This window comes from Oncorhynchus masou, chromosome 1, assembly GCF_036934945.1.
Source record: "Oncorhynchus masou masou isolate Uvic2021 chromosome 1, UVic_Omas_1.1, whole genome shotgun sequence".
Taxonomy (NCBI): domain Eukaryota; kingdom Metazoa; phylum Chordata; class Actinopteri; order Salmoniformes; family Salmonidae; genus Oncorhynchus; species Oncorhynchus masou.
Genome location: NC_088212.1, coordinates 66404893 through 66430167, shown reverse-complemented (window position 1 = coordinate 66430167; position 25275 = coordinate 66404893). Strand labels below are relative to the sequence as shown.

At 43.9% G+C, this 25275-nt stretch overlaps 2 protein-coding genes across 3 annotated transcripts; one reads left to right on the top strand and one right to left on the bottom strand.

Annotated features, from left to right (window-relative positions):
- The first annotated feature begins 197 nt into the window (after nucleotides 1-197).
- On the top strand, nucleotides 198-3010 carry LOC135548612 (lymphatic vessel endothelial hyaluronic acid receptor 1-like). Its single transcript, XM_064978406.1, has 6 exons — nucleotides 198-429; nucleotides 853-1030; nucleotides 1139-1278; nucleotides 1695-1883; nucleotides 2024-2102; nucleotides 2343-3010. Exons 1-6 carry the CDS (start codon nucleotides 345-347, stop codon nucleotides 2575-2577), a joined length of 906 nt encoding a protein of 301 aa, XP_064834478.1. The 5' UTR covers nucleotides 198-344; the 3' UTR covers nucleotides 2578-3010.
- Nucleotides 3011-3155: 145 nt separating this feature from the next.
- LOC135548650 (AMP deaminase 3-like) lies at nucleotides 3156-23166 on the bottom strand. 2 transcript variants are annotated; one of them, XM_064978466.1, is made up of 16 exons: nucleotides 23006-23166; nucleotides 22587-22664; nucleotides 18111-18333; nucleotides 17823-18009; nucleotides 14996-15161; nucleotides 14178-14397; nucleotides 13967-14096; nucleotides 13658-13852; nucleotides 7620-7751; nucleotides 7236-7399; nucleotides 6963-7089; nucleotides 6718-6881; nucleotides 5795-5915; nucleotides 5105-5278; nucleotides 4894-5004; nucleotides 3156-4507 (listed from the first exon to the last, which is right to left on the bottom strand). In XM_064978466.1, the coding sequence occupies exons 2-16, from the start codon at nucleotides 22642-22644 to the stop codon at nucleotides 4328-4330; spliced, it is 2352 nt and encodes a 783-aa protein (XP_064834538.1). In that variant the 5' UTR covers nucleotides 22645-22664; nucleotides 23006-23166; the 3' UTR covers nucleotides 3156-4327. The 2 variants fall into 2 exon arrangements, with proteins under 2 accessions (XP_064834538.1, XP_064834546.1); XM_064978474.1 differs by lacking the exons at nucleotides 22587-22664; nucleotides 23006-23166 and adding an exon at nucleotides 20300-20570.
- Between the last annotated feature and the right edge of the window lie 2109 nt (nucleotides 23167-25275).

The following is a 25275-nucleotide window of genomic DNA, read 5'->3' as shown; positions in this document are numbered from 1 at the left end:
ACTACTTCAGCAGTTTATGCCACACTTCCGAAGCTTCTGCCCCATGTTATGTTAGCGTCTTGCTACATTTATCTTATTCTTGGACCTGGTTGGATCCTAAAATGCCCATACTGAATAGCCTGTACAACGTATTTCCTGCTTCCCGTTCCTGGTGGTTCCGTGGCCTTGTCACCACCTCGCCTGACTGGTCATTTATGCAACAGCCTTGTTTACTTCATGAACCCACCCTTCTGATCTGAAGAGAATCACCTCTCACTAACCTCTTCATTTTGGCTCACAGACACACAGTGGAACACTTGTCACCCCAGTAGCTCCCAGTCCTGTGTCTCTGACCATTGGTAACCATGATGCAGGTTTGGATACTCTCACTACTGCTGCCTCTCACACTGTCATTCTCTGGTCTACATGTTGATCCTAGCAAAATTCATGGTAAGAATTATTTTTTTGTTTTGATTATTTTGATTATATTGCATGTGCCTCAAAGCTCAGAATTGTGCCTTAAAGCTCAAAGATGTTGCCTTCTTTCACTAATCAAAATCAGTTCTCAAATATGCACTGTGCTTTTGGAGAATTATTTTGAACATCATTTTGAAGTGATTTTATTATCTTCATTAATGATTACTGATGAACATTGATATAAAAATACATTAAATAATACAAGGCATGGAAATGCATTAAGTGATTTTTCACTAAATGATCTAAACGGAAAAGGACTTTAAAATATTCAGACTTATTATTGGATTTTCAAATTGATAAACTTGACTAATTAGAAACAAGAACAGTGAAATATTGCTAGTGTTTTAAAACCAGCAAATATGCACAGAAACTTATCTTCAATTCCCTTATCAACAGCTTTCCCAGAGAGACACATAGCCGGGGTGTTTCTGGTCAGCTACACAAATGACCTCAACCAGTTTGCCTATGCCTTTAATGCCTCTGAGGCCAGGGAGGTGTGCTGGTCTCTGGGTGCAACCATGGCCTCCAATTCCCAGGTTGAGGAGGCTCAGAGACTGGGCTTGGAAACATGCAGGTAAAATGGCTTTTGGATTTGATTCTTCTTTGTATGCGAGTGATCCTTTTCATAATAGATAACCTCTGAGAATGAACAAATCCATTTTTAAATCGGCTGAATCTCTAGGTTTGGGTGGATTGATGAACATTTTGCAGTGATACCTCGTATTGAGGCCAGTAAAACCTGTGGTCAAAACCAGACCGGTGTCATCAAATGGAGAGCCTCTGTCACCAAACTTTTTGATGTGTTCTGCTTCAATGCTTCAGGTACAGTAAAGGATTTTTATTTTATCTTAATTTCCATGCAGTCAATGGATCAAAGATAAAGTTGAGAAATGTTATGGTATGGTGATTCATGGATACATAATCTAATTGCTCTGTGCCTTTTTGTTGACCCTAAACTCTGAGGTAATTGGAATTTTTCCAGAAAGTCAAATCATGTACTTTCATTTCCTTTCTGAAACTAACAATTGTATGAACGTGAGAGGAAAGGGGAACATTTGAGCGTGAAAAACATCCTACATTAACTTCCTGAACTGTCTCTGGGGTGGTTTGACCAAGTTTTAGGAATTGAGTGAAATGAAAATATTTGGCAAACAGCCACTGTGATGGCAATGCTGGATATCAATTTATTAATTTAATTGAAAGTGAATAAAATTGCTAACCACATCCTTCTCCTTCAGGAGCGGCCTCACCCCCCTCTACCTCCCTCTCTCCAGCCATCATTCATCTTGTCCCTTCCACACAGTCCGCACGGCCCACCTCTCATTCTCGCTCCTCCCTTCTCTCTCTCAGTAGTTTTTCTGATAACCCAGAGGAGGTAGAGGTAGAGCTACCCCAGTCCATGAGCAGTGCAAAGTCTTCAATTGGAGGTTTGAGACATTAACTACCAGCATTGCTGTTGTCCATCAAACCTCTCCTATGTTCTGTCATCATTACCATTGGGAGTGAAAGTGACAAGGCTCATTTTGTATGAGTAATCTCTTCCCTCTCCTTTGCTCTGTTACTTTAGCGGTGCCAAAAGCATTACTTATCACCTCGGCTATTGTTCTTCTTCTGACTGCAATGGCCGTTCTCTTGTACTTTAGAAAGTAAGTGGTTTTACAACCTTTTTTTTGTAAAAGGGGAAAAAAATAGATATGTAAGATCCCTTGAATTGAAAGCCATTATTTAGATCAAGGTAATTCATTAAGCACAATTACTATAACATATACCGTTTGACATGGTCATGCATACGTTTGATTTATATCAGAGTGACTTTAGGGATGTAAGTTGATGCTGTGTTAACTGTGTTTAAAAAAAGTCACATTTTATTTTTCCTCTTTAAAAAGGATCAATGGCCTCAAGAGTATTCTCCTCTGCTGGGATGGGGAGCAGCAGAACGAGTACATTGAGACAGAGGAGTGTGCAGCACACACCTGTATGAAGGACACAAAGGAAGCCCAGACTAAGGGAGAAGCTAAGGCTGAGCCTGAAGAGGATGTGTGCAAAGAGACCGCCGGTGACATCAGTGTGAATATCAGTGATGAGACCAACACTGATTCAGCATCAGAGACAAAACCTTGATGCTTTAGATTATGTAAAACCAAAGATAAGATCAGGCTGCTTTTTTAAAGTTATGTTCCTGCTTATGGAAGTTTTGTTTAGTAGTTTGTACAATGTGTGCATTGATGTTATTCAAATGCATTTATTTATAGCATGGGATGCCTTTACAATTTTGCTTCGAAAAGTGACTTTGTGTCGTTCATATTCAAAATAGATTGTTCTAGAGATCATCCTATATTTTGACCACTAGATGGCGATGTCATCAAGGCAATTATCGCTGCAGCTTGGATGAGTTGAGTAGCTGAATTGAAAATGGGTTCATATTTTCTGCTACACAGATTCATTTGATGACTTCAGATAAAGTTAGTCAGTATGCCATGGCCATTGCATGTTAAATCATGTGTTTTAACTAATGCCAATCTTGAACTGATGCAATAAATTCAAACATTTTGTTTCCCTGTCTTGCAGTTACTTCTTAGCCTTTTTGGAAATGTGTCAGGCTACTGCCATGATAAGTCGTAGTGTTCGTGTTCTAATAAACAATGTATTCCATCATCTCACAGTTTTAAATTGCTGCATGGCAAAAAAAGGGAATAATCCATGTTTAAATATCTTTATTGATAACAAAAGTAACATAATTAAGAACAGGCTATTTCACAGCATTCTGTCAGCCATTAACGAGCAGGAGGTGAGAGAGCAGTATAACATCTTTGTCCATCTTTGGACACTTGTATCTCAGTGCAACTAGAGAAATGCCTTCACATTTTCCTATCTTGTCCATTCTCACAACATTCAATTGGCTCATAGTTGCTTTCCAAAGGTATACATACAGTACATTCAAATTAAATATTGCATACTCTGACCAATAGAAATTCAAATTGAAATAAAACATTCACACAAATATTTCAAGCAAATATCATACAGTGCATACAAGTACAATGTTTTGTACCTACAGTGTCCACAACTGACTTCAGTGTCCTCATTGCAACCTACTGCATGACATCCTGTAAAAAACGAGCTCACATGGAAAGGGACAGTGGAAATGTACCATTCATCACAGCTAAAACAGTGTTCCAGCTGCAGAGATAAACACTGTCAGGTTCCGCCAACAGCTGGGGCTGATATATGTGAGTGTCGGACATCAAAATAGAAGTGGCCAGTGTTTTTTCTCCCAAATATTTTGTACCATTACTGAACTGTGAGTAAGTGCTCTGCAGAGTGAGCCAGCCTTAGTGCAGATGATGTTGCTGCACTGTAGAAGGAAACCCTTGTACTGTGGACATACATAATTTAGACACTAAGATGTAGTTGGCTCCTACTGCTACCTCTCCAAACTATTTTTATACTGTTAAAGACATGCTCCGGAACTTTGGCGACTAATAAGTATTTATTAAGCCTCCCGCTTTGGATGTGTAAATGTGTGGTTCATACATGCATGATCTATTAGCAGAATTACTGTTTTACCTCAATTATCCGTGAAATGCCTAGTTTGAAAGCTACTGCTTTTCTGGAAACTGTGCTTGGCCTACATATTCCTCCATGTGGGCCAGCCACTTAGGCATATATCTGCACATAGTACACAATTTCCGGGGACCACTTTTGCCACTTGAGCACTACTTTCAGAACTACTAGCACACATGCAGCCAGAGAAACAAGAGACACGCTTATTCATTCAAACCATTGGGTTTTTTCTCCCGTGAATGCAAGAGATATCGTTGTGATGGTTGAGAGCTTACATGCACAGATTGAGCTAAATCCCATGTTATTGTGGTCACTCGGGTTGTGTGCCAATGGCCGCTTCAGTTTTCACTGCATCCACTAGGAAGCTGAGCTCATTGCACAGGGTCTCGTGGCGGTAGGCCATGCGGATCTGAGCCACATTGGTCCGCCGAATGTCATTCCCCTCAGGTCCATCCTTCAAGTAATTGGCCCCAATAAAGTGCTTCTTCTCCTGCACAAAATGAGTCATACAGTATTACCAGAGATTGTATATCATATAAGCTCCTTTGTACCTAATACTCCATTAGATGGGGTACAGGGGAAGGATATTTTAATGTTATTTTGCATTCATGCTATGATACACTCTTGTAAAAAAAGGTGTTATCTAGAACGTAAAAGTTCATTGGCTGTCCCCATAGGAGAACCCTTTGAAGTACCCTTTTCAGTTCCTGGTAGAACACTTTTGGGTTTCATGTAGAATCCTTTCCACAGAGGGTTTCTACCTAGAACCAAAAAGGGTTCTACCTGAAACAAAGAGGGTTATCCTGTTGGGACAGCAAAGAACCCTTTTAGAACCCTTTTTTCTAAGAGGGTAGATATCAATGCCCAGGGCTCTACCTGGTGAGACAGGCCACTCTGCAGCACACTGTTCCTGGCAATCTCACACACATCACAGGTGCTGAGCTTCCACAGCTGGGCCGCAATGGCATACTCCTCCATCAGTGCCTCCTACAGACAGGACACACTGTCATCAAGTACTGTCCTACAAAACAGCTATGGAACACTCAGCTGGAGCTGATTTGAGCTACTATTTTCTCCAACAGTTTACCTTGGTATAGTGGAACTGCATAGGATCATCTGTTGATAGAGACACACACAGCCCCTTGTGTAGGAACTCCCTGAGAGGGTTTTTGGAATATTCCAGGAACAAGCTGTTATTGCTCAGAGGAGACATGGCAATGGGCACCTGGGCCAGGTAGTACAGGTACTGTAGGACGGGGCTCTGTGGCAGAGAGAGACAGACACTCAGTACATACACACAGACCTCACTGTCACCTGCTCATCATACAGGGTCTCTGCTTACTGTTCAGCAGAAGTTGATAACTAGCTCCTGTCCCTGGCTCGGTTATTTTCAGTAGCTGTATTTGCATGGAACAGGCCTGGTAGACAAGGCCTTTGTCTGTGTGCTGGTTAGGCCCACAGATAGACAGGAAAATGAAGCAAACAGTGAGGCCTAAAGGGCTGAACACTGTTACTGCATTACAATGACTAGCATTTATACAGCGTGCTTTCATGTGAGAATATTAGATAGCTTTGCATTTCTTTAGGATCATCTCATGACATCCACTATTCATGTGAGTAGCACCTACTGTATCACATGGGAGATCAGCATGAGAGTGCTCCACTCAAACATGCTGGGGAGTTGAGCAATTACAGTATATTTGATGGCAAATAAGTGTGTGTAGGCTAGAGTGTGTAGAGGACAGATGATGCAGGAATCAGTATGGTAGTAGAGGACCTTCTTGAGGTTGAGGCCGTGGGAGATGTTGTCAGCGGTGAGGAAAGCGGAGACCAGATGGGTGATGGATCCAGCCTCCCCGCAGTGTGGACGGAACTGGAAGGTGCTTAAGCCTCGCTCTCTGGAAGAGACCCAGGGAAATATTCAGTGGTTGTATTCACACACACACACACGTGTATTATGTAGGCCTACAGTAGCATCTTCAGTGACTTTGGAGGAGCTCCTTGACCATATGTGTGTCAGTGTGCAGCAGTTAGGACAGAGTCAGGCGCAGGACACAGAACTGAGAAAAACATACTTTACTCGAAAAATAAAACAATAACCTCCACTCTGGGAAAAAACACACCAGCTCACAGACATCTTGACCACTTAACAAAGAACAAACCAGCACAAAACCATGTGGGAGCCAGAGGGTCAAATAGGGAATAAATTATAACATAATGGAAACCAGGTGTGTACAATCAAGACAAAGCGAAACAAATGGAAATGGAAACGTAGATCGGTGGATGCTAGAAAGCCGGTGACGTCCATCGCCGCCCGAACAAGTAGAGGCACCAACTTCGGCAGAAGTCGTGACAATGTGCCAGTAATTCAAGTCTGTCAGAGACTGTAATTCTATTCCTTTGTATTATCAAAGGGAATTTATTTATAGATGCGTTGGTGCATTACACTGTGGAGCAATGTAGCATGCCTACAATCAGACACCTGTTCTGCTCCCCTTGGTTTCCCTCAGGACATTCTGAAGTGCCTTACTGGAAATTCAATGAATAATAGCAACTGAACAATGGGTGTAACACCTACATGTTCCCCTCAGCAGCATCAGTAGAAGGACAGTTGGAACTCTTGATTTCTCTTGAAAGAGATATAATGGTTTGGGTCCGTTACCAGAGGCCTGAGAGGGGCAGACAGCAACAGGTACTTACTTCCTCAGATTGTTGAGCACCATGATGTTGGCGTACATGTGGAAGAGGTAGTAGCTGTAGGGAGGGTTTTCATCTGCTGTCCACTGCTCAGGCTTGGGGCTCTTGTAGGAGAACATGTGGTCACTGTGCTTGGACTCATCATCCACACTGTCAAAGCCTGTCACCTGTACAGGAAGAATATGGGGTTGAATGGTTGACACTATCAGGATAGTTTTTGCAGGAAAATCTAAATTAATGATACTCACATATTTGAGAAATACATGTAGCTCTTTATGCTTCTGTGGATTGACTGTAGCCTCAAACAGAGGAAGGAATATGTTCTCCAACATCTTGGCAAAGTTCGTGATCAACTTCTTTGACTTGAAAATATCACTGAAAGAAGTGAAACATTTTTAAGCATGACAAACATCTCACAACAAGAGGACTATCTTCCATAGTAGCCATGTTACATTCTTCCGCCAGTTGAAAGTGAAATGTAACTCTTTGACTTCAGCGGTCACTCAGGCAGCAGCACTTACTAGATCCTGGGGACTTGGATGATCCACTGCATGTTGGTAGAGTGCACTTTGTGCTGGATGAACCACTTGGAGAGGCTGTCCCATTCGTCTGCAGAGCGTCCGTAGATGGACAGGCGAGGCTCAGCATGCTGGTACTTACTCTCCTCTAGGTCATGGGACACTTCCTGTCAAGGGCAAGACGTGGTAGAAAGATCAAATAAATGAGACGTTCTCTCATCTCCAAACACCATTATTCTGGGTCTCTGTCACCTCCCAGCCATCAGAGTAACCCATGTGCAAATGTGTTGCTGCACATGTTGTTGCAAAATAATGATAGCTTATGCAACATAACATGTGTTATCAATTTGAGAGAATCAGAATGTGTTCTGTATGAATGAACTATACCTTGATAATGCGTGCAAAGTACTCTCCATCTATGAGGTTGTCTGTTTTCAGGTAGATTTCTCTGAGTTCACTGGCCCCCACTGGGTTGTACTTGGAGTTGAACTTATCGAATCTGTGAAAGGTTTGTCTGCCCTGTGGGGTGAGACACACACAGCGATCTAATATTAGCGTATGATTGGTGCTAACAGATCTCCAAAATGAACACGTGTCTCTAGCTATAGTGTCACGACTTCCCTTCCGCCGAAGTCGGTCCCTCTCCTTGTTCGGGCGGCGTTCGGCGGTCGACGTCACCGGCTTTCTAGCCACCGCCGATCCACTTTTCATTTTCCATTTGTTCTGTCTTTGTCTTATCACACCTGGCTTCACTCAACCTGTTACTTGTTATTATTTAACCTTCTGTTCCCCACTTTGTGTTCGTGAGTGATTGTTTATTGTATTCGGTCTGTGTTTGTGGGCCATTATTGTTGCCTTGTATATTTGGATTTTTTGAGTAAAGTACTTTAATTACTCATATCTGCTGTCCTGCGCCTGACTCCCTACACCAGCTACACATAGGACCGCTACATATAGATATAACTGAACAGCTATGGTTACACAATAAATGTGTTTTATGGCATAACAGCTGTCCCTGTACAGTATGGATGATATACTCTTACAAAAAAACATGTCAAATTAGCATTCTGTTTTCAGATGTTGAACTTAAATCCACATGTTAACACCACTGTCGAACATGCGGGGAGAGAAACATGTTTTCACATAACATGGTGAGGTGAAAATTGGGGTGGCAGGTATCCTAGTGGTTAGAGCGTTGGGCCAGTATCCGAAAGGTTGCTGGATTGAATCCCTGAGCTGACAAGATAGAAATCTGTCGTTCTGCCCCTGAACAAGGCCTTTAACCCACTGTTCCCCGGTAGGCCATCATTGTAAATAAGTATTTGTTCTTAACTGATATGCCAAGTTGAATAAAATAAAAAACGTGAAAAAAATTGTTTAAATAAAATAAACTCAACAATCTACATAGAATACCCCATAATGGCAAAGCAAAAACAGTTTTTTTTTTTTTTACTTTTTGCCAATTTGTTAAAAATTAAAATAAAATAAATACCTTATTTACATAAGTTTTCAGACCTTTCGCTATGAGACTCGAAGTTGAGCTCAGGTGCATCCTGTTTCTGTTGATTATCCTTGAGAAGTTTCTGCAACTTAATTGGAGTTCACCTGTGGGAAATTCAATTAATTGGACAGGATTTGGACCGGCACACACCTGTCTATTTAAGGTCCCACAGTTGACAGTGCTTGTCAGAGCAAAAACCAAGTCATGAGGTCGAATTGGCCATAGAGCTCAGAGACAGGATTGTGTCGAAGCACAGATCTGTAGAAGGGTACCAAAACATTTCTACAGCATTGAAGGTCCCAAAGAACAAAGTGGCCTCCATCATTCTTAAATGGAAGAAGTTTGGAACCACTAAGAGTCTTCCTAGAGCTGGCCGCCCAGCAAAACTGAGCAACCGGGGGACATAAGAACCCGATAAGAACCCGATGGTCACTCTGACAGATGTCTAGAGTTCCTCTGTGGAGATGGGAGAACCTTCCAGAAGGACAACCATCTCTGCAGCACTCCACCAATCAGACATTTATGGTAGAGTGGCCAGACGGAAACCACTCCTCAGTAAAAAGCACGACAGCCCGCTTGGAGTTTGCCAAAAGGCACTTAGACTCTCAGACCATGAGAAACAAAATTCTCTGGTCTGATGAAACCAAGATTGAACTCTTTGGCCTGAATGCCAAGCGTCACGTCTGGAAGAAACCAGGCACTGCTCATCACCTGGCCAATACCTTCCCCATGGTGATGCATGGTGGAGGCAGCATCATGCTGTGGGGATGGTTTTCAGCGGCAGGGACTAGGAGACTAGTCAGGATCGAGGGAAAGGTGAACGGAGCAAAGTAATGAGGGATCCTTGATGAAAACCTGCTTCAGAGCGCTCAGGAACTCCGACTGACGCAACAGTTTACCTTCCAACAGGACAGCGACCCTAAGCACATAGCCAAGACAACGCAGGAGTGGCTCCGGGACAAGTCTCTGAATGTCCTTGAGTGGCCCAACCAGAGCCCAGACTTGAACCTGATCGAACATCACTAGAGAGACTTGTCCCTAAGCAACACCTGCGTTGTCTTGGCTGTGTGCTTAGGATCGCTGTCCTCCCCATCCAACCTGACAGAGCTTGAGAGGATCTGCAGAGAAGAATGGTAGAAACTTCCCAAATACAGGTGTGCCAAGCTTGTAGTGTCATACCCAGGAAGACTCAATGCTTTAATCGCTGCCAAAGGTGCTTCAAGTACTAAGTAAAGGGTCTGAATACATATATAAATGTGATATTTCACATTTACATAAGTAAATGTTTTTGCTTTGTCATTATGGGGTAGATTGTAGATTGATGAGGGGGGAAAAACAATTTAATATATTTTAGAATAAAGCTGTAATGTAACAAAATGTGAAAAAAGTCAAGGGGTCTGAATACTTTCTGAAGGCCCTGTATGTGAACACTTCATGATAAAAATGACAAATAATTCAAATGTGCAGTTTCACATGTAAGAACTTCACATGTGGAGTTGCAAGTTCCCATGTGGGGTTGAAATGATGTTATTCTGTTAACATGTTGCAGTAGCAATGTTTCCACCCCTGAAATTAGGGTGACTGCATCTAAAAATCCTAAATGCGTTACAAATTATGCGGGACATTCGCAGAACAGTGGACAACATTATTTCTCTTTTCGGGCATGTTAATGGATCACGTTCAAATGGCGATATACACTGAGTACAAAACATTAAAAACACCTTCCTAATATTGAGTTGCAACCCCATTTTGCCCTCAGAACAGCCTCAATTAATCAGGGCATAAACTCTACAAGGTGTCGTAAGTGTTCCACAGGGATGCTGGCCTGTGTTGACTCCAATGCTTCCCACAGTTGGCTGGATGTCCTTTGGGTGGATGACCAGTCTTGATACACACGGGAAACTGAAAAACCCAGCAGCAATGCAGTTCTTGACACAAACCAGTGAGCCTGGCACCTACGGCCATACCCCGTTCAAAGTCACTCAAATCTTTTGTCTTGCTCTTTCACCTCCTGAATGGCACACATACACAATCAATGTCTCAATTGTCTCAAGGCTTAAAAACTCTTCTTTAACCTGTCTCCTCCCATTCAGCTACACTGATTGAAGTGGATTTAACAAGTGACATCATTAAGGGATAATGGCTTTAACCTGGATTCATCTGGTCAGTCTGTCATTGAAAGGTGTTTTTAATGTTTTGTACACTCCGTGTAGTTCTGCTGTATGAAAGTCACTGCCTGTTATTAAAGGGGCAATCCTTAGCGACTACATCCATTTTTGGATTTATTAATTAATCATATTTACCAATTGATTCTTGAAGAATATAAAATATGTTGCCTCAGTGCTGAGTGCTGAAGTGCGTAGCGCTTAAAAATGGTCTGTCCTCGGTTGCAACACTCTGGAGTTGGTCTGTCCTTGGTTGCAACTACCGAGTTCCAAACTGCCTCTGGAAACAACGTCAGCACAATAACTGTTCGTTGGGAGCTTCATAAAATGGGTTCACCATGCACAAAGATCACCATGTGTAATGTCAAGCGTCGGCTGGAGTGGTGTAAAGCTCGCTGCCATTGGACTCTGGAGCCGTGGAAACGAGTTCTCTGGAGTGATGAATCACGCTTCACCATCTGGCAGTCCGACAGACAAATCTGGGTTTGGCGGATGCCAGGAGAATTCTACCTGCCCCAATGCATAGTGCCAACTGTAAAGTTTGGTGGAGGGGGAATAATGGTCTGGGCCTGTTTTTCATGTTTCGGGCTAGGCCACTTAGTTCCAGTGAAGGGAACGCTTAATGGTACAGCATACAATGACATTGTAGAAGATTTGGTGTTCCAACATCTCGTGGAAAGCCTTCCCAGAAGAGTGGAGGCTGTTATAGCTGCAAAGGGAGGACCAACTCCATATTAATGCACCTGATTTTGGAATGAGATATTCGACGAGCAAGTGTTCACATACATTTGGTCATGTAGTGTATCATGGATGTACAGTCCTTGCATCCATAGCGTAGGATAAGGATTTGAGAGTGGTTGCATTTCTCCAGCCCCAAACATTGGCTTTTTACTGAAACTGTGGTGGGGAGACCCCTTTGTTCAAGTTTCAATTAAGGATTGCCGCTTTAAACACCTAATAGAGTACTAGAGTTATATATTTTCACACAAGGGACAAATACAGTGCCTTGCGAAAGTATTCGGCCCCCTTGAACTTTGCGACCTTTTGCCACATTTCAGGCTTCAAACATAAAGATATAAAACTGTATTTTTTTGTGAAGGATCAACAACAAGTGGGACACAATCATAAAGTGGAACGACATTTATTGAATATTTCAAATTTTTTTAACAAATCAAAAACTGAAAAATGGAGCGTGCAAAATTATTCAGCCCCTTTACTTTCAGTGCAACAAACTCTCTCCAGAAGTTCAGTGAGGATCGCTGAATGATCCAATGTTGACCTAAATGACTAATGATGATAAATACAATCCACCTGTGTGTAATCAAGTCTCCGTATAAATGCATGTGCACTGTGATAGTCTCAGAGGTCTGTTAAAAGCGCAGAGAGCATCATGAAGAACAAGGAACACACCAGGCAGGTCCGAGATACTGTTGTGAAGAAGTTTAAAGCCGGATTTGGATACAAAAAGATTTCCCAAGCTTTAAACATCCTAAGGAGCACTGTGCAAGCGATAATATTGAAATGGAAGGAGTATCAGACCACTGCAAATCTACCAAGACCTGGCCGTCCCTCTAAACTTTCAGCTCATACAAGGTGAAGACTGATCAGAGATGCAGCCAAGAGGCCCATGATCACTCTGGATGAACTGCAGAGATCTACAGCTGAGGTGGGAGACTCTGTCCATAGGACAACAATCAGTCGTATATTGCACAAATCTGGCCTTTATGGAAGAGTGGCAAAGAAGAAAGCCATTTCTTAAAGATATCCATAAAAGTGTCGTTTAAAGTTTGCCACAAGCCACCTGGGAGACATACCAAACATGTGGAAGAAGGTGCTCTGGTCAGATGAAACCATAATTGAACTTTTTGGCAACAATGCAAAACGTTATGTTTGGCGTAAAAGCAACACAGCTCATCACGCTGAACATACCATCCCCACTGTCAAACATGGTGGTGGCAGCATCATGGTTTGGGCCTGCTTTTCTTCAGCAGGGACAGGGAAGATGGTTAAAATTGATGGGAAGATGGATTGAGCTAAATACAGGACCATTCTGGAAGAAAACCTGATGGAGTCTGCAAAAGACCTGAGACTGGGACGGAGATTTGTCTTCCAACAAGACAATGATCCAAAACATAAAGCAAAATCTACAATGGAATGGTTCAAAAATAAACATATCCAGGTGTTAGAATGGACAAGTCAAAGTCCAGACCTGAATCCAATCGAGAATCTGTGGAAAGAACTGAAAACTGCTGTTCACAAATGCTATCCATCCAACCTCACTGAGCTCGAGCTGTTTTGCAAGGAGGAATGGGAAAAAATTTCAGTCTCTCGATGTGCATAACTGATAGAGACATACCCCAAGCGACTTACAGCTGTAATCGCAGCAAAAGGTGGCGCTACAAAGTATTAACTTAAGGGGGCTGAATAATTTTGCACGCCCAATTTTTCAGTTTTTGATTTGTTAAAAAAGTTTGAAATATCCAATAAATGTCGTTCCACTTCATGATTGTGTCCCACTTGTTGTTCATTCTTCACAAAAAAATACAGTTTTATATCTTTATGTTTGAAGCCTGAAATGTGGCAAAAGGTCGCAAAGTTCGAGGGGGCCGAATACTTTCGCAAGGCACTGTACATGGAAAATTAACATGTGGAACTTCACACGTGTCTGAAAAACACTTTTTTCCCCAATTCTTTTTGTTTTTCTTTGTAAGGGTATGTATGATGGCAGGAGAAATAGATAGAGAGAGGGAGGGTCTTACAGCGTGTACATCCAGGGAGTCCACAGTGAGGTCATAGGGGTCCATGTTGAGGTGTTCAAACACCTCTCTGAGGGTCAGCTTCCGCCCACCCTTCTCCAGCACCACACGGTCTGCCTCCGTCTTGTAGGTGGTCTGGATGAAGTTTAGAAGGTGCTTCTGGGACATGCAGGCGGCTGCATGGATGTGTGTGTCCACCTGGCGAAAGAGACATCACAGTCGGAAAGTGGACAAATCAGATTGAGTCTAAATGATGGACTTTCACTTTTTACATGACAAATTTAGCTTTCACCTTCAAGTGTTGGGACTTGCCTTTCTGACATTGTAGAAGTCTCTGTGTGGAACACCCTTCAGTTCCTTTAGCTCAGCCATTTCATTGAGCATTTCATGCAGGTAGAACTTTGAGCCCAGGAAGTTCAGGCGTCTGTGACAATAGGTCTTCCTGTAAAGCACATTAGTTATACAGAGACACAAATAAAGCTCCATTACACGGTGGTGAGTTCAGGAAGTGGTGGTCACTCACGTGGGTCCATCAACGATCATGGCCAGCACATGGCTGAGGTCTATGGCAAAGGTCTCCAGGTCAGGGTAGGGCAGGCTGCGGGGCCTATTCTGACTTAGAGCCTCTGCGTTCTCATACACATACACTATGCCATCTTTCGTCTGCAGCTCATAGCTCAGGTTGTCTGGGATATTCTCAATGCTGTAAGGGTCCTCCCCCTCCCTAGGGCAAGGGCAGACATCTGTGGGGAGACCAGTATGACTGACACAGACTAATACAATGGACTCCACTTGTACAGAACGTTAAGAACACATTATGTACATATAGTTAATTTATGGGCACTGTTTGAGTATACACTGAGTGTACAAAACATTATGAACACCATGACATACACTGACCAGGGAAATTCAGGTTGAAAGCTATGTTCAGTTATTGATGTCACTTGTTAAATTTGCTTGAGACAATTGAGACATGGACTGTGTATGTGTGCCATTCAGAGGGTGAATGGGCAAGACAAAAGATTTAACTGTCTTTGAACGGGGTATGGTCGTAGGTGCCAGGTACACCGGTTTGTATCAAGAACTGCAACGCTGCTGGGTTTTTCACGCTCAACAGTTTCCCGTGTGTATCAAGAATGGTCCACCACCTAAAGGACATCCAGACAAATTGTCACAACTGTGGGAAGCACTGGAGTCAACATTGGCCAGCATCCCTGTGGAACGCTTTCAACACCTTATAGAGTCCATGCCCCAACGAATTGAGGCTGTTCTGAGAGCAAAAGGGGGGTGCAACTCAATAGTAGGAAGGTGTCCTGAATGTTTTGTACACTCAGTGTATACCTGGTAGAACCTCGTCCTCTTCCTTCCACGTCTGGTTCTCAGCGCTGCGGAGGAACTGAGCGACGGTCCGGGGGAAGCGATGGTAGGCCAGTCTGGAGTACTTCTCCCTAATGAACAGGGCTTTCATCAGGGTTTTTGCTGCCTGTTCATAGTCCTCTACTGTGATCTGGGGAGAGGAGAGAGCTGTCATTACTAGTCTTCCCACATGGCTTTCCATTTCATCCCGTGGACTCTCTGCCACACAAATGTATTCCTAACCACCTGGGGATTTAAAGTCGTACCAAAGTACCACTTTTATTACTTAAAATGTTTATCAAACGTTTTGACAGGGAGTCATGCTGAGTTCACTTCTGCGAACAGGTCTTTCTAATTGACCTGACCTGATGCCTGGTTATTCATGCTCCATTCAAAAAAATGTAGAATTAGGAATAGATATAGCCTTTGGTTCACTCCAGACCTGTCTGCCCTTGACCAGCACAAAAACATCCTGTGGCGTTCTGCATTAGCATCGAATAGCCCCCGTGATATGCAACTTTTTAGGGAAGTTAGGAACCAATATACACCGGCAGTTAGGAAAGCTTTTTCAAACAGAAATTTGCAAAAAAGTTCTGGGACACTGTAAAGTCCATGGAGAATAAGAGCACCTCCTCCCAGCTGCCCACTGCACTGAGGCTAGGAAACACTGTCACTACCGATAAATCCACAATAATTGAGAATTTCAAGAAGCATTTTTCTACGGCTGGCCATGCTTTCCACCTGGCTACCCCTACCCCGGTCAACAGCCCTGCGCTCCCCACAGCAACTTGCCCAAACCTCCGCCACTTCTCCTTCACCCAAATCCAGACAGCTGATGTTCTGAAAGAGCTGCAAGACCCTCTCTTTCTAAAATCATCTGCCGAAATTATTGCAACCCCTATTACTAACCTGTTCAACCTCTCTTTCGTATCGTCTGAGATTCCCATAGATTTGAAAGCTGCCGCTGTCATCCCCCTCTTCAAAGGGGGTAACACTCTAGACCCAAACTGCTACAGACCTATATCTATTCTACCCTGCCTTTCTAAGGTCTTTGAAAGTCAAGTTAACAAACAGATTACCGACCATTTCAAATCTCACCGTACCTTCTCCGCTATGCAATCTGGTTTCAGGGCTGGTCATGGGTGCACCTCAGCCACGCTCAAGGTCCTAAACGACATCATAACTGCCATCGAAAAGAGACATTACTGTGCAGTCGTATACATCGATCTGGCTAAGGCTTTCGACTCTGTCGTTCACAACATTTTTATTGGCAGACTTAACAGCCTTGGTCTCTCTTCTCCGATAGAGTTCAGTATGTCAAATCGGAGGGCCTGTTGTCCGGACCTCTGGCAGTCTCTATGGGGGTGCCACAGGGTTATATTCTCGGGTTGACTCTCTTCTCTGTATACATCAATGACGTTGCTCTCGCTGCTGGTGATTATTTGATCCACCTCTACGACCCACCTCCAGGCACCGTTCTGTATACCTCTGGCCCTTCGTTGGACACTGTGTTAACTAACCTCCAGATGAGCTTCAATGTCATACAACTCTCCTTCTGTGGCCTCCAACTGCTCTTAAATGCAAGTAAAACTAAATGCATGCTCTTCAACCAATCGCTGCTGCACCTGCCCGCCCGTCCAGCATCATGGTTCTGACTTAGAATATGTGGACAACTACAAATACCTAGGTGTCTGGTTAGACTGTAAACTCTCCTTCCAGACTGACATTAAACATCTCCAATCCAAAATTAAATCTAGAATCGGCTTCCAATTTCGCAACAAAGCATCCTTCACTCATGCTGCCAAACATACCCTCGTAAAACTGACTATCCTACCGATCCTCGACTTCGGCGATGTCATTTACAAAATAGCCTCCAACACAAATTGGATTCAGTCTATCACAGTGCCATCTGTTTTGTCACCAAAGCCCCATATACTACCCACCACTGTGACCTGTATGATCTCGTTGGCTGGCCCTGGCTTCATACTCGTCGCCAAACCCACTGGCTCCAGGTCATCTACAAGTCTCTGCTAGGTAAAGCCCCACCTTATCTCAGCTCACTGGTCTCCATAGCAGCACCCACCCGTAGCACGCGCTCCAGCAGGCATATCTCGCTGGTCACCCCCAAAGCCAATTCTTCCTTTGGCCACCTCTCCTTCCAGTTCAAAAATCTCTGAAGCTGGAGACTCTTACCTCCCTCACTAGCTTTAAGCACCAGCTGTCAGAGCAGCTCACAGATCACTGCACCTGTACATAGCTCATCTGTAAATAGCCCATCCAATCTACCTCATCCCCATACTATATTTATTTATTTATCTTGCTCCTTTGCACCCCAGTATCTCAACTTGTATATTCATCTTCTGCACATCCTACCATTCCTGTGTTTAATTGCTATATTGTAATTACTTCGCCACCATGGACTATTTATTGCCTTACTTCTCTTATCCTCCCTCATTTGCACATGCTGTATAAAGATTTTTCTAGTGTATTATTAATTGTATGTTTGTTTATTCCATATGTAACTCTGTGTTGTTGTATGTGTTGAACTGCTTTGCTTTATCTTGGCCAGGTCGCAGTTGCAAATGAGAACTTGTTTTCAACTAGTCTACCTGGTGAAATAAAAAATAAAATAAAGAGTCCAAGTTCTCTTTTACAGATGTACCAAAAACATCAATATACACTATACACATCAAAATACACGAAAAGCTAAACACAATCATTACTGTCCCATTTCAGTGCAACTCTTCCAGTATGCAGTGAAATACTGTATGAGTTGAGTATGAACTGTATGCCACCTGCTTGGAGCACTTACACCAGCGCAGTAGTCTCCACTGATGGTGACCCTCTGGTACTCGGGGCAGTTCTCTGGAAGTGAGGAGCAGGTGGAGGAGGGTGAGAGGAATGGGGTCACCACAGAACGGACCCACTCTGCAGTCACAGGGATCTGCAGGCCCTGCAAGGACGCTGACTGCGAACGGATCATCTTGAAACTCTTCTTCCTGGAAACCAAACATTCTTATAAATACTTAACACTCCAGTACTGAATTGATCAGCTAGTTTAGATTCCATGAGGTCCTGTGTTGTTGAGAGCCAGACTAACCTCTTGGCACTCTCTTCTGAATTCTGCTCTGCCAGCTCTTTGAGCAGCTCCCTCTCCTTGGCCTGGTGCAGGCCGATGGGACAGTCCTCAGGGACGGTGAACATGGACAGGGCATCCTTAGTGTCCTCCTCCTTCAGCGCTGACGCATACACCTTCTCAGCCAGCAGACGTGTCTCCTCATCCACCTCGCTCAGCGTGATCTTAGGGAATTGTCTCGGCATGTCTGTAAAAACACCAGGTGAAGCAGCTTAGTATATACACATATACACTTTGGAGTTTTGGAGGGGTTAGATTGGAGTTTTGGAGGGGTTAGATTGGAGTTTTGGAGGGGATAGATTGGAGTTTTGTTATTGTAGGAGGTGGAGCTGCCACCTAATCTCTCCCCGGAAATAGTGGCCATTTCCGGCGTTTCTATCCACTCAGAACTCAAATCTGCATTGTCATCACGACACCTCACTGTCATGACATCCCTCTGCTATAAGCATTGCTTTGCATATTCCCCTAGTATTAAAGGAGAACTATTAGCACAATGTGTTAGCTAATAGTAGATCTATTAGCATATATTCATTTATTTGCTTAGCAGAGTTGCCTCAAGGCAAAACAACCGCCATGACAGATTGACAAATTGTGGCGTACTGCAATCTCCTTTTGAAATGACTCTGGTAAGCGGATCCTTGAGCACTTGTGACCAACATAAATACTGACAACTGATCACGTTACATCCAACATGCTAACTGTACTTGCCTCCGAGACAATATGCTATTTTCACTTATGACCTTTAGGGTCAATGCCAGGCCCCATACTATCCTCTCTGAGGACAACATAGAGACAGGGTAGAGAATGACATCAGGTTAGTGTTTATCTTATTCATAGACTGTCTGCTGAGTGAATTGTACTGTCAGAGGTCATCTTATTACCCCTGGGATATAATGAAGTTTTAATTCCCAGCTGTTCCATCATTCTTTTAATTTTTCTGATGACCAGAGTATCTGCAGTGGTACACTCAGGCTGCCACGATGTTGTTTATACTGTTTCATGAACATGTTTGTTGGTCATGTATCAAGATGAGGCTCGGGACACAAATATTGAGCTGGCAGATTACATTGAAAAAAATCTGCTGTCATAGGTGGCTCAACGTTATTTTCAAAATTGAAAACTCGACTTATATAGTATGACTGCCATTTTGATTTGTCTCCAGACACATACCAGCTCTATTCCTTTCAGATTTATGGTCCTAATCATAATAACCTGTGTAACCGTGACAGTAGCTGTTGTACTCTAGACTTCATAGCCCAGTGTCTGATTGTCAGTCGGTCACTGGTCCAATTACCACACTGTTGTCCCATTCAGGGACGTGTCTGCACCGACAGATCAAGTGACCAAACCGCGAGGGGTTTTTGATACCCCAAATGACATAAAACCCTATCCACCCAGGCAGCACTGTGGCCATACAGACCTGGTGCCCCTGAGAGAAAAGCTCTGGTGTTATCAGTGACAAAGTAATGTCAAAGCTCCGTTCTGCCAAGCCTTTCCAAGAGGGCTGCCATTCCTGCCAAAATTCTGTGCCACAAACACTCCACTGCTCACCCTAAGCCAGTTCCAAGAACAGCTTTGTGGATCAAACTAGCGCCTGTCCACTGCCCACTGCACCGCAGACAGACAGAGAGAGAGAGCAGCACATTACAGCAAAGACCACAGGTGAACTCTGAAAGCTGAGAGAGTTTCTGTGAAGCAGCAGCATTGATTAATAGATGGGTTCTCATAAATAATTTAGCACCGCTTCTTCCTCTCAATGAATTGGATTGCTGCCTCACTCTCACACACACACGCACGCACGCACGCACGCACGCACACACACACACACACACACACACACACACACACACACACACACACACACACACACACACACACACACACACACACACACACACACACACACACACACTGTCTGCCTCTCTCTGTCTCTCTGCTTATACTGCTGCCTCAGCATCAGTTATACTTCATTTTCTCAGTCAGAGACACCCACAAGCCATCAGTATTCCTCCCAGAGTAATAGCCATCTCATTTCTATCACACATTATGAACTTTAACACACTCTCTCAAACAGCAACACAATCGTTTCCAAGGCTCTAGCTGCTAGAACAGTATGTAGTGTACCTTAACTCGTTATCATCTGCGTGCCTTACCTTCCGGTCTGTTCACAGCCATCTCTCTGTGCTGTACAGTCACCACTGGGAGTCCTGATGATGGAGATCTCAGCTAGGATCACAGTGACTCTGTACAGGCTCTCTGCGGTAGAGACTGGCTACCAGGCTGGACTCTGACGGGCTGGCTGCGATGTGGGTCGGTCCCACTCTGAGCCTGCCGTGGTTCACGACTGCGGTTCTGTTTTCTTTGAGTGTCCTTCTCTATCTATTTTAAGAAGCCAATGGCATCATGTCGACAGAGCCACTAATCCTTGGGATATGTCACAACTGGCTGTCAACAAAGAGAGAGCCCAGAGGCGAGCCACCGGCGCTCCCCTCAGCTAGCTGGGCTCACACACACTCACACACAAACACTCCTCATACACTCCTCTCCACCTTTGGGACAGTGATAAATCACAAGCTGGTAGCCGCAGCCTTCCTCCTTAAGGAGCCAGATAACAAGCTATGCAGCCGTTGCAAGTATTGTAAACATTACCCAGGCAGCCCTGATTGAGAGGACTGCCGCTGCGCAGCCATGCATCACTGCTTTGCCTCAGAGCCTCGACAGACGCACCCACACACTTAATCTCAGCTCTGACTGACCTTGGTTTAGGTGCATAGTGTTAGAATGAATAATTCTGCTGTTGTTCTCTGGCATCACGTCAGTCAGCTGATGGGTAATCATCCTCAGTAAAGGATCAGACTACCTCACACTCTAACATCGCCCAATTAGAATAGGTGATGACAAAACAGTGACCCACAAACCCATGTTTACCCATGCACACACTGTCCTTCATGTTCGTGCTCAAAGCTGCCAATTTGAAACCATATAGGACCCTCTACCCTGATCTGTGTGATTTCAGTCCAGGCTGATCCTATCTGACACTGGCTTTGGCAGAGACACTCACATAGCTTGTAGTGTATGCTGTAAATACATGACATAGGACTCCATTCCCTACCTGGTATTGGTGTTGTTCAGCGTTCCCAGTAGAGGTCCAGAAAGAGAGATGTAGGGCAGATTAAACTCAGTGTTGTCGATAAGGTCCTGTTGTTTCCCCCAATGGACAACTGCTGCAGCTCTGATTACCCCACATGACTACAACTTACATCCCAGCTGCCTGTCCAACCCCCTCGGCTCAGACACACACACACACACACACACACACACACACACACACACACACACACACACACACACACACACACACACACACACACACACACACACACACACACACACACACTGACACACACTCCAACATGCAGGTCACAATGTTAACAATCCATGTTTATTTTTACCTGGCCTGTTGAAGTTGAAGGTCTAATGCCTCACAGCAGAATGATTTACAGTATCATTGGAGAGCAACAATGTCATTCAGCTTGCTCTATATTTCATTTAGAGCTTCATTACATGGAGAAATAATATTGTTCTGCATTGGAGCTGACTTCCTATTATTGATCTGCACATCTGGTTTTGGGAGCAATAGATCATGTGACCGAGGGGATTTCTGCTGCAGCTGCATAGAGAGCATTACAGGAGACTAAATGTAGGCACAGACACAGTCTGATCTCAATGGTTCCCCTCTGCACTGATGTACTTATGATAGTGGGATGTGGGGACTGAGAGACAGAGAGAATGAGAGAGAACTGAGCCATGATCATGTTGAGCTATGTTGTTCCAAGCCTCTGTACGTTCCAGGAAGCTCCTTTGAGTTTGCAAGTGGCATTTTGATACCATGATGTTAGCACATTGGAGCAAAAAGGAATTTGAGCATCTCCTGAATGGGTTGTTTCCTAATGGTCTGGTCATTGTATCCCTGCTATCTTCCTGTCTGTGTTGGATCATTTACCGTAGTGCTCCCTGTCTCTGGGCAGCCAATAGTCGTTCTCTTGCCTCAAACACAGCTGTCACACACTGTTTTTATCATGTCCTCTCTGGGCTCTCTCAGACACCCGCCTGTTGTCACTGGTGGGGGTCCAGTCCTGAATTACTGTACCTTCTGTCAAAGACACCTCTATAAGAGAAGGTCAACTACATCTCTGTCAGTCTGTGTATGAGAAAGACACGTATCACCCTGGCTAAAGGTATTTTAAGAGAGTACAGTACAGTACATCAACATTTATGAGCACTGGTTGGAGTGGTGTAGTTTTATTTATAGGGCTGATGTCTACATGTCTGAGGGTCTACATGTATGAGTGAGAGAGCATGTGAGAGATTGAGTGAATGAATAAGCCTGAGAAAGGGAGAGAAAAGGAGAGAGGGGGAGGAGGGTGAGAGCAAGCTTACCGTTTCCCAAGCAGGGGCTTGACTGCTGCTTTAGCAGAGGGGTGTCTCCTCTCCTCATCTTCCTCACAGTGTTTGGGGCTGGGAGAGAAAAACAAAACAGCGCAGTCATGCACGAGAGCAACGCAGCTTTACCCAGAGTGTTCCTCAGACACAATTGGATGGGCCCTTAATGCATTTACATTAGTCTCATAGCGTTGACAGATTGATGCTCATAAACATACAAGTCATTTATCACTTTGATATGATCTTAGACAGAGAAACCGGAGAAGACAGCAAGTTGCTGAATCAGTAAGAATATGTAAGAAACACAATGCACATTCAATATGTAGCATCATCATATCACCAACATATGTCAATGATCCATCGTTTGAGTCTTCGTGAGATACAATAACATCTTTAGACCATAGCTGTTCACTCACCTCCTCTGTCTCCGTGCCTCCGTACCTTCTGCAGCCAGGCAGACTATTTGAACTCTGGAAGTTCCCCCAGAGAAAACCCTCAGTCATTATCTGCTCCTGTGGTGGTAAGGAGATAACTCACTCATCGCCCTCCAGTGCACAAGACACCATCCTTAACTCTTTCACTGCTGCTGCATAGAAAATGACATAAAGTAAAGTGTTCATTCTTACTACTTATCCAGAATGCAAATGAGTATCAGTTGGTCATAACTCACATAGGTTACACTACCATTGTTGTCCTCTCACCGTCCCTCTCTGCATATTCTACTGCTGCCCCTCATTTTGGCAACTCCCTCTTCGGTCTGAGATAAAAATGAAAAAGAGGTGCTGACGTTTTGCAAAGAGCATATTGTTAAACATCAGTACTTTGTGAAGAGTCCTCTTTCAGCTATAGACACAGAGGGCCCTCATGTGGAGGATTTGTTATTGCAGGATATTAGGGTGAGATTAGCCTGGTCCCAGATCTGGTATCATGTCAACTCCAACTACGCCTAGGAGGCGATCCAGCTTTACCGCTGTGCCCTTTTCCGCCACAGGCCCTCTAGTGTTGATTTAGCCTGGCACTGTGCTGGATTACAACACTAATCCTCCCCTGCTCCACTTATCAGGGCACGTTTAGAGTTGACTGGGGAAGACTCACTCACAGAGCCATCGGTCTGCTGCTCCTGAATGACAGACAGCAGGACAGAATGATATGGACTTGTACTGTATGAATCTGCCCTGGGCTTCTCTAGTTGTCCTCCTGGGGTAGAGAAAAGCATGTGACAGTTGGCCAGATGCTTTACTTCTTCCATAACTAGAATGGAAAACTGCATCATGTTTCCATGTGAAGCTTGGGAAAGGAGATGGAATCCCACCGATATGACTGTGGAAGTGATCTGGCTGCGTCCATAAACAACATAGGTATGTGATCTTATCAAAGCCTTGTTGTATGCTGGTGTTTGGCTTCCCTGACAGCTTCAGACTGTGTTTATATCACACGTGCCATGCTGTGCTAACCAATTGATTACATTAATTTGGATGATTAATTTATGCATTGATATCTAGTGATATTTAGTGGTTGACATACAGTATCTCCAATGACATTGTGAAAGAATGGCCCTCTTGTGACTTTGTGATAACTGTCTAAGAGGAACACAAGATTCACACCTCTTACAAACCCATGGGCTCTTATCAAGCATCTAGGAGGGCCTGGGAAAGTTATTATTTTGACTGATTGGAGACCTGCACTAGTCAGTTTGTAGACGCTATCACACCATTGGATGATTCCTTGTGTCCCTATGGCAAGGCACATCTATCCATTTAATTGTCTTCTCAGATTTTTAACAGAACAATGACAGGACCCGTGTTGAGTTTTCCTATGTGAGCAGTCGTTCAACTGACTGTAGAGCAGCGTATGGCAAGCGTCAGATACTGTACCCACCACTAGGTGGCAGAGTTGCCAAGAAAGAAGAGCGTAGTACCGTAGCGTCATATACATATGTCTATTGATAGAGCGGAACCTAAGGCCTGATACTGTTGAAATAAATCCAAAGTGTGAGCTAATATGAACATGTGTGGGCAAGCGTATTGTCATGTTTATTCTATATTCTACAGTACAGTATGAGACGTGTGATATTCCTTTCTGATGTACATTGCAGTTATATGATGAATGACAGCCCTAAGGCATTAGTACCGTGCCATCTTACTGTGTGATGGGTAACTTCTTGGCTTTATGGACAACTGTCTGGGCTTGATGGTTTTACATACGCTGAACTTAGCCACTTAGTTTCTACTTTAAAAAAAAAGAATCCTGGAAACTTGACATAGCTTGCAGATTTTGGGGTCGGGGTAGTATTTAGGTAGTTTGTTGTCTCACTTGGCCAGAAGTCTTGTGTTTGTTCTGTCTGCATAGTTCCAGGAAAACCCTTGAACTTTTGGCTAGCAGGGCCTTCTTGGTGACCCATGGTGGAATGGGTCACCAAGAAGTTAGAGGCCTGCTGCACCGTCTGTCCTGTGACATCTGTAGTCAGATCACCCTGTTCAAAAGCAAAGAGATTCTCACCTCTTCAACTCTAATTATTACTGTCAGAGGCTTTGAAGATGGAGAGGTCCATTGCATGTTTTAGCCTCTTGGCATATTTCCACTGTTTTTCGGTTCTCACATTTAAGAATTACATTCCTTACATGAAGGAAAGTAATGAACTTGAGATGCATGTCCCCCAGGCTTATAGGATTGCCACGCCTCTAAA

Excerpts from the sequence above, each read along its gene's own strand:
- LOC135548612 (XM_064978406.1), top strand. The coding sequence starts at position 345 with ATGATGCAGGTTTGGATACTCTCACTACTGCTGCCTCTCACACTGTCA. Across the intron at positions 1,031-1,138 it reads CTGGGCTTGGAAACATGCAG|GTTTGGGTGGATTGATGAAC; the intron begins GTAAAATGGCTT and ends CTGAATCTCTAG. Across the intron at positions 1,279-1,694 it reads GTTCTGCTTCAATGCTTCAG|GAGCGGCCTCACCCCCCTCT; the intron begins GTACAGTAAAGG and ends CTTCTCCTTCAG.
- LOC135548650 (XM_064978466.1), bottom strand. The coding sequence starts at position 22,644 with ATGAGGAGAGGAGACACCCCTCTGCTAAAGCAGCAGTCAAGCCCCTGC. Across the intron at positions 18,334-22,586 it reads AAGCCCCTGCTTGGGAAACG|ACATGCCGAGACAATTCCCT; the intron begins GTAAGCTTGCTC and ends GTGTTTTTACAG. Across the intron at positions 5,005-5,104 it reads TGCAGTTCCACTATACCAAG|GAGGCACTGATGGAGGAGTA; the intron begins GTAAACTGTTGG and ends TCCTGTCTGTAG.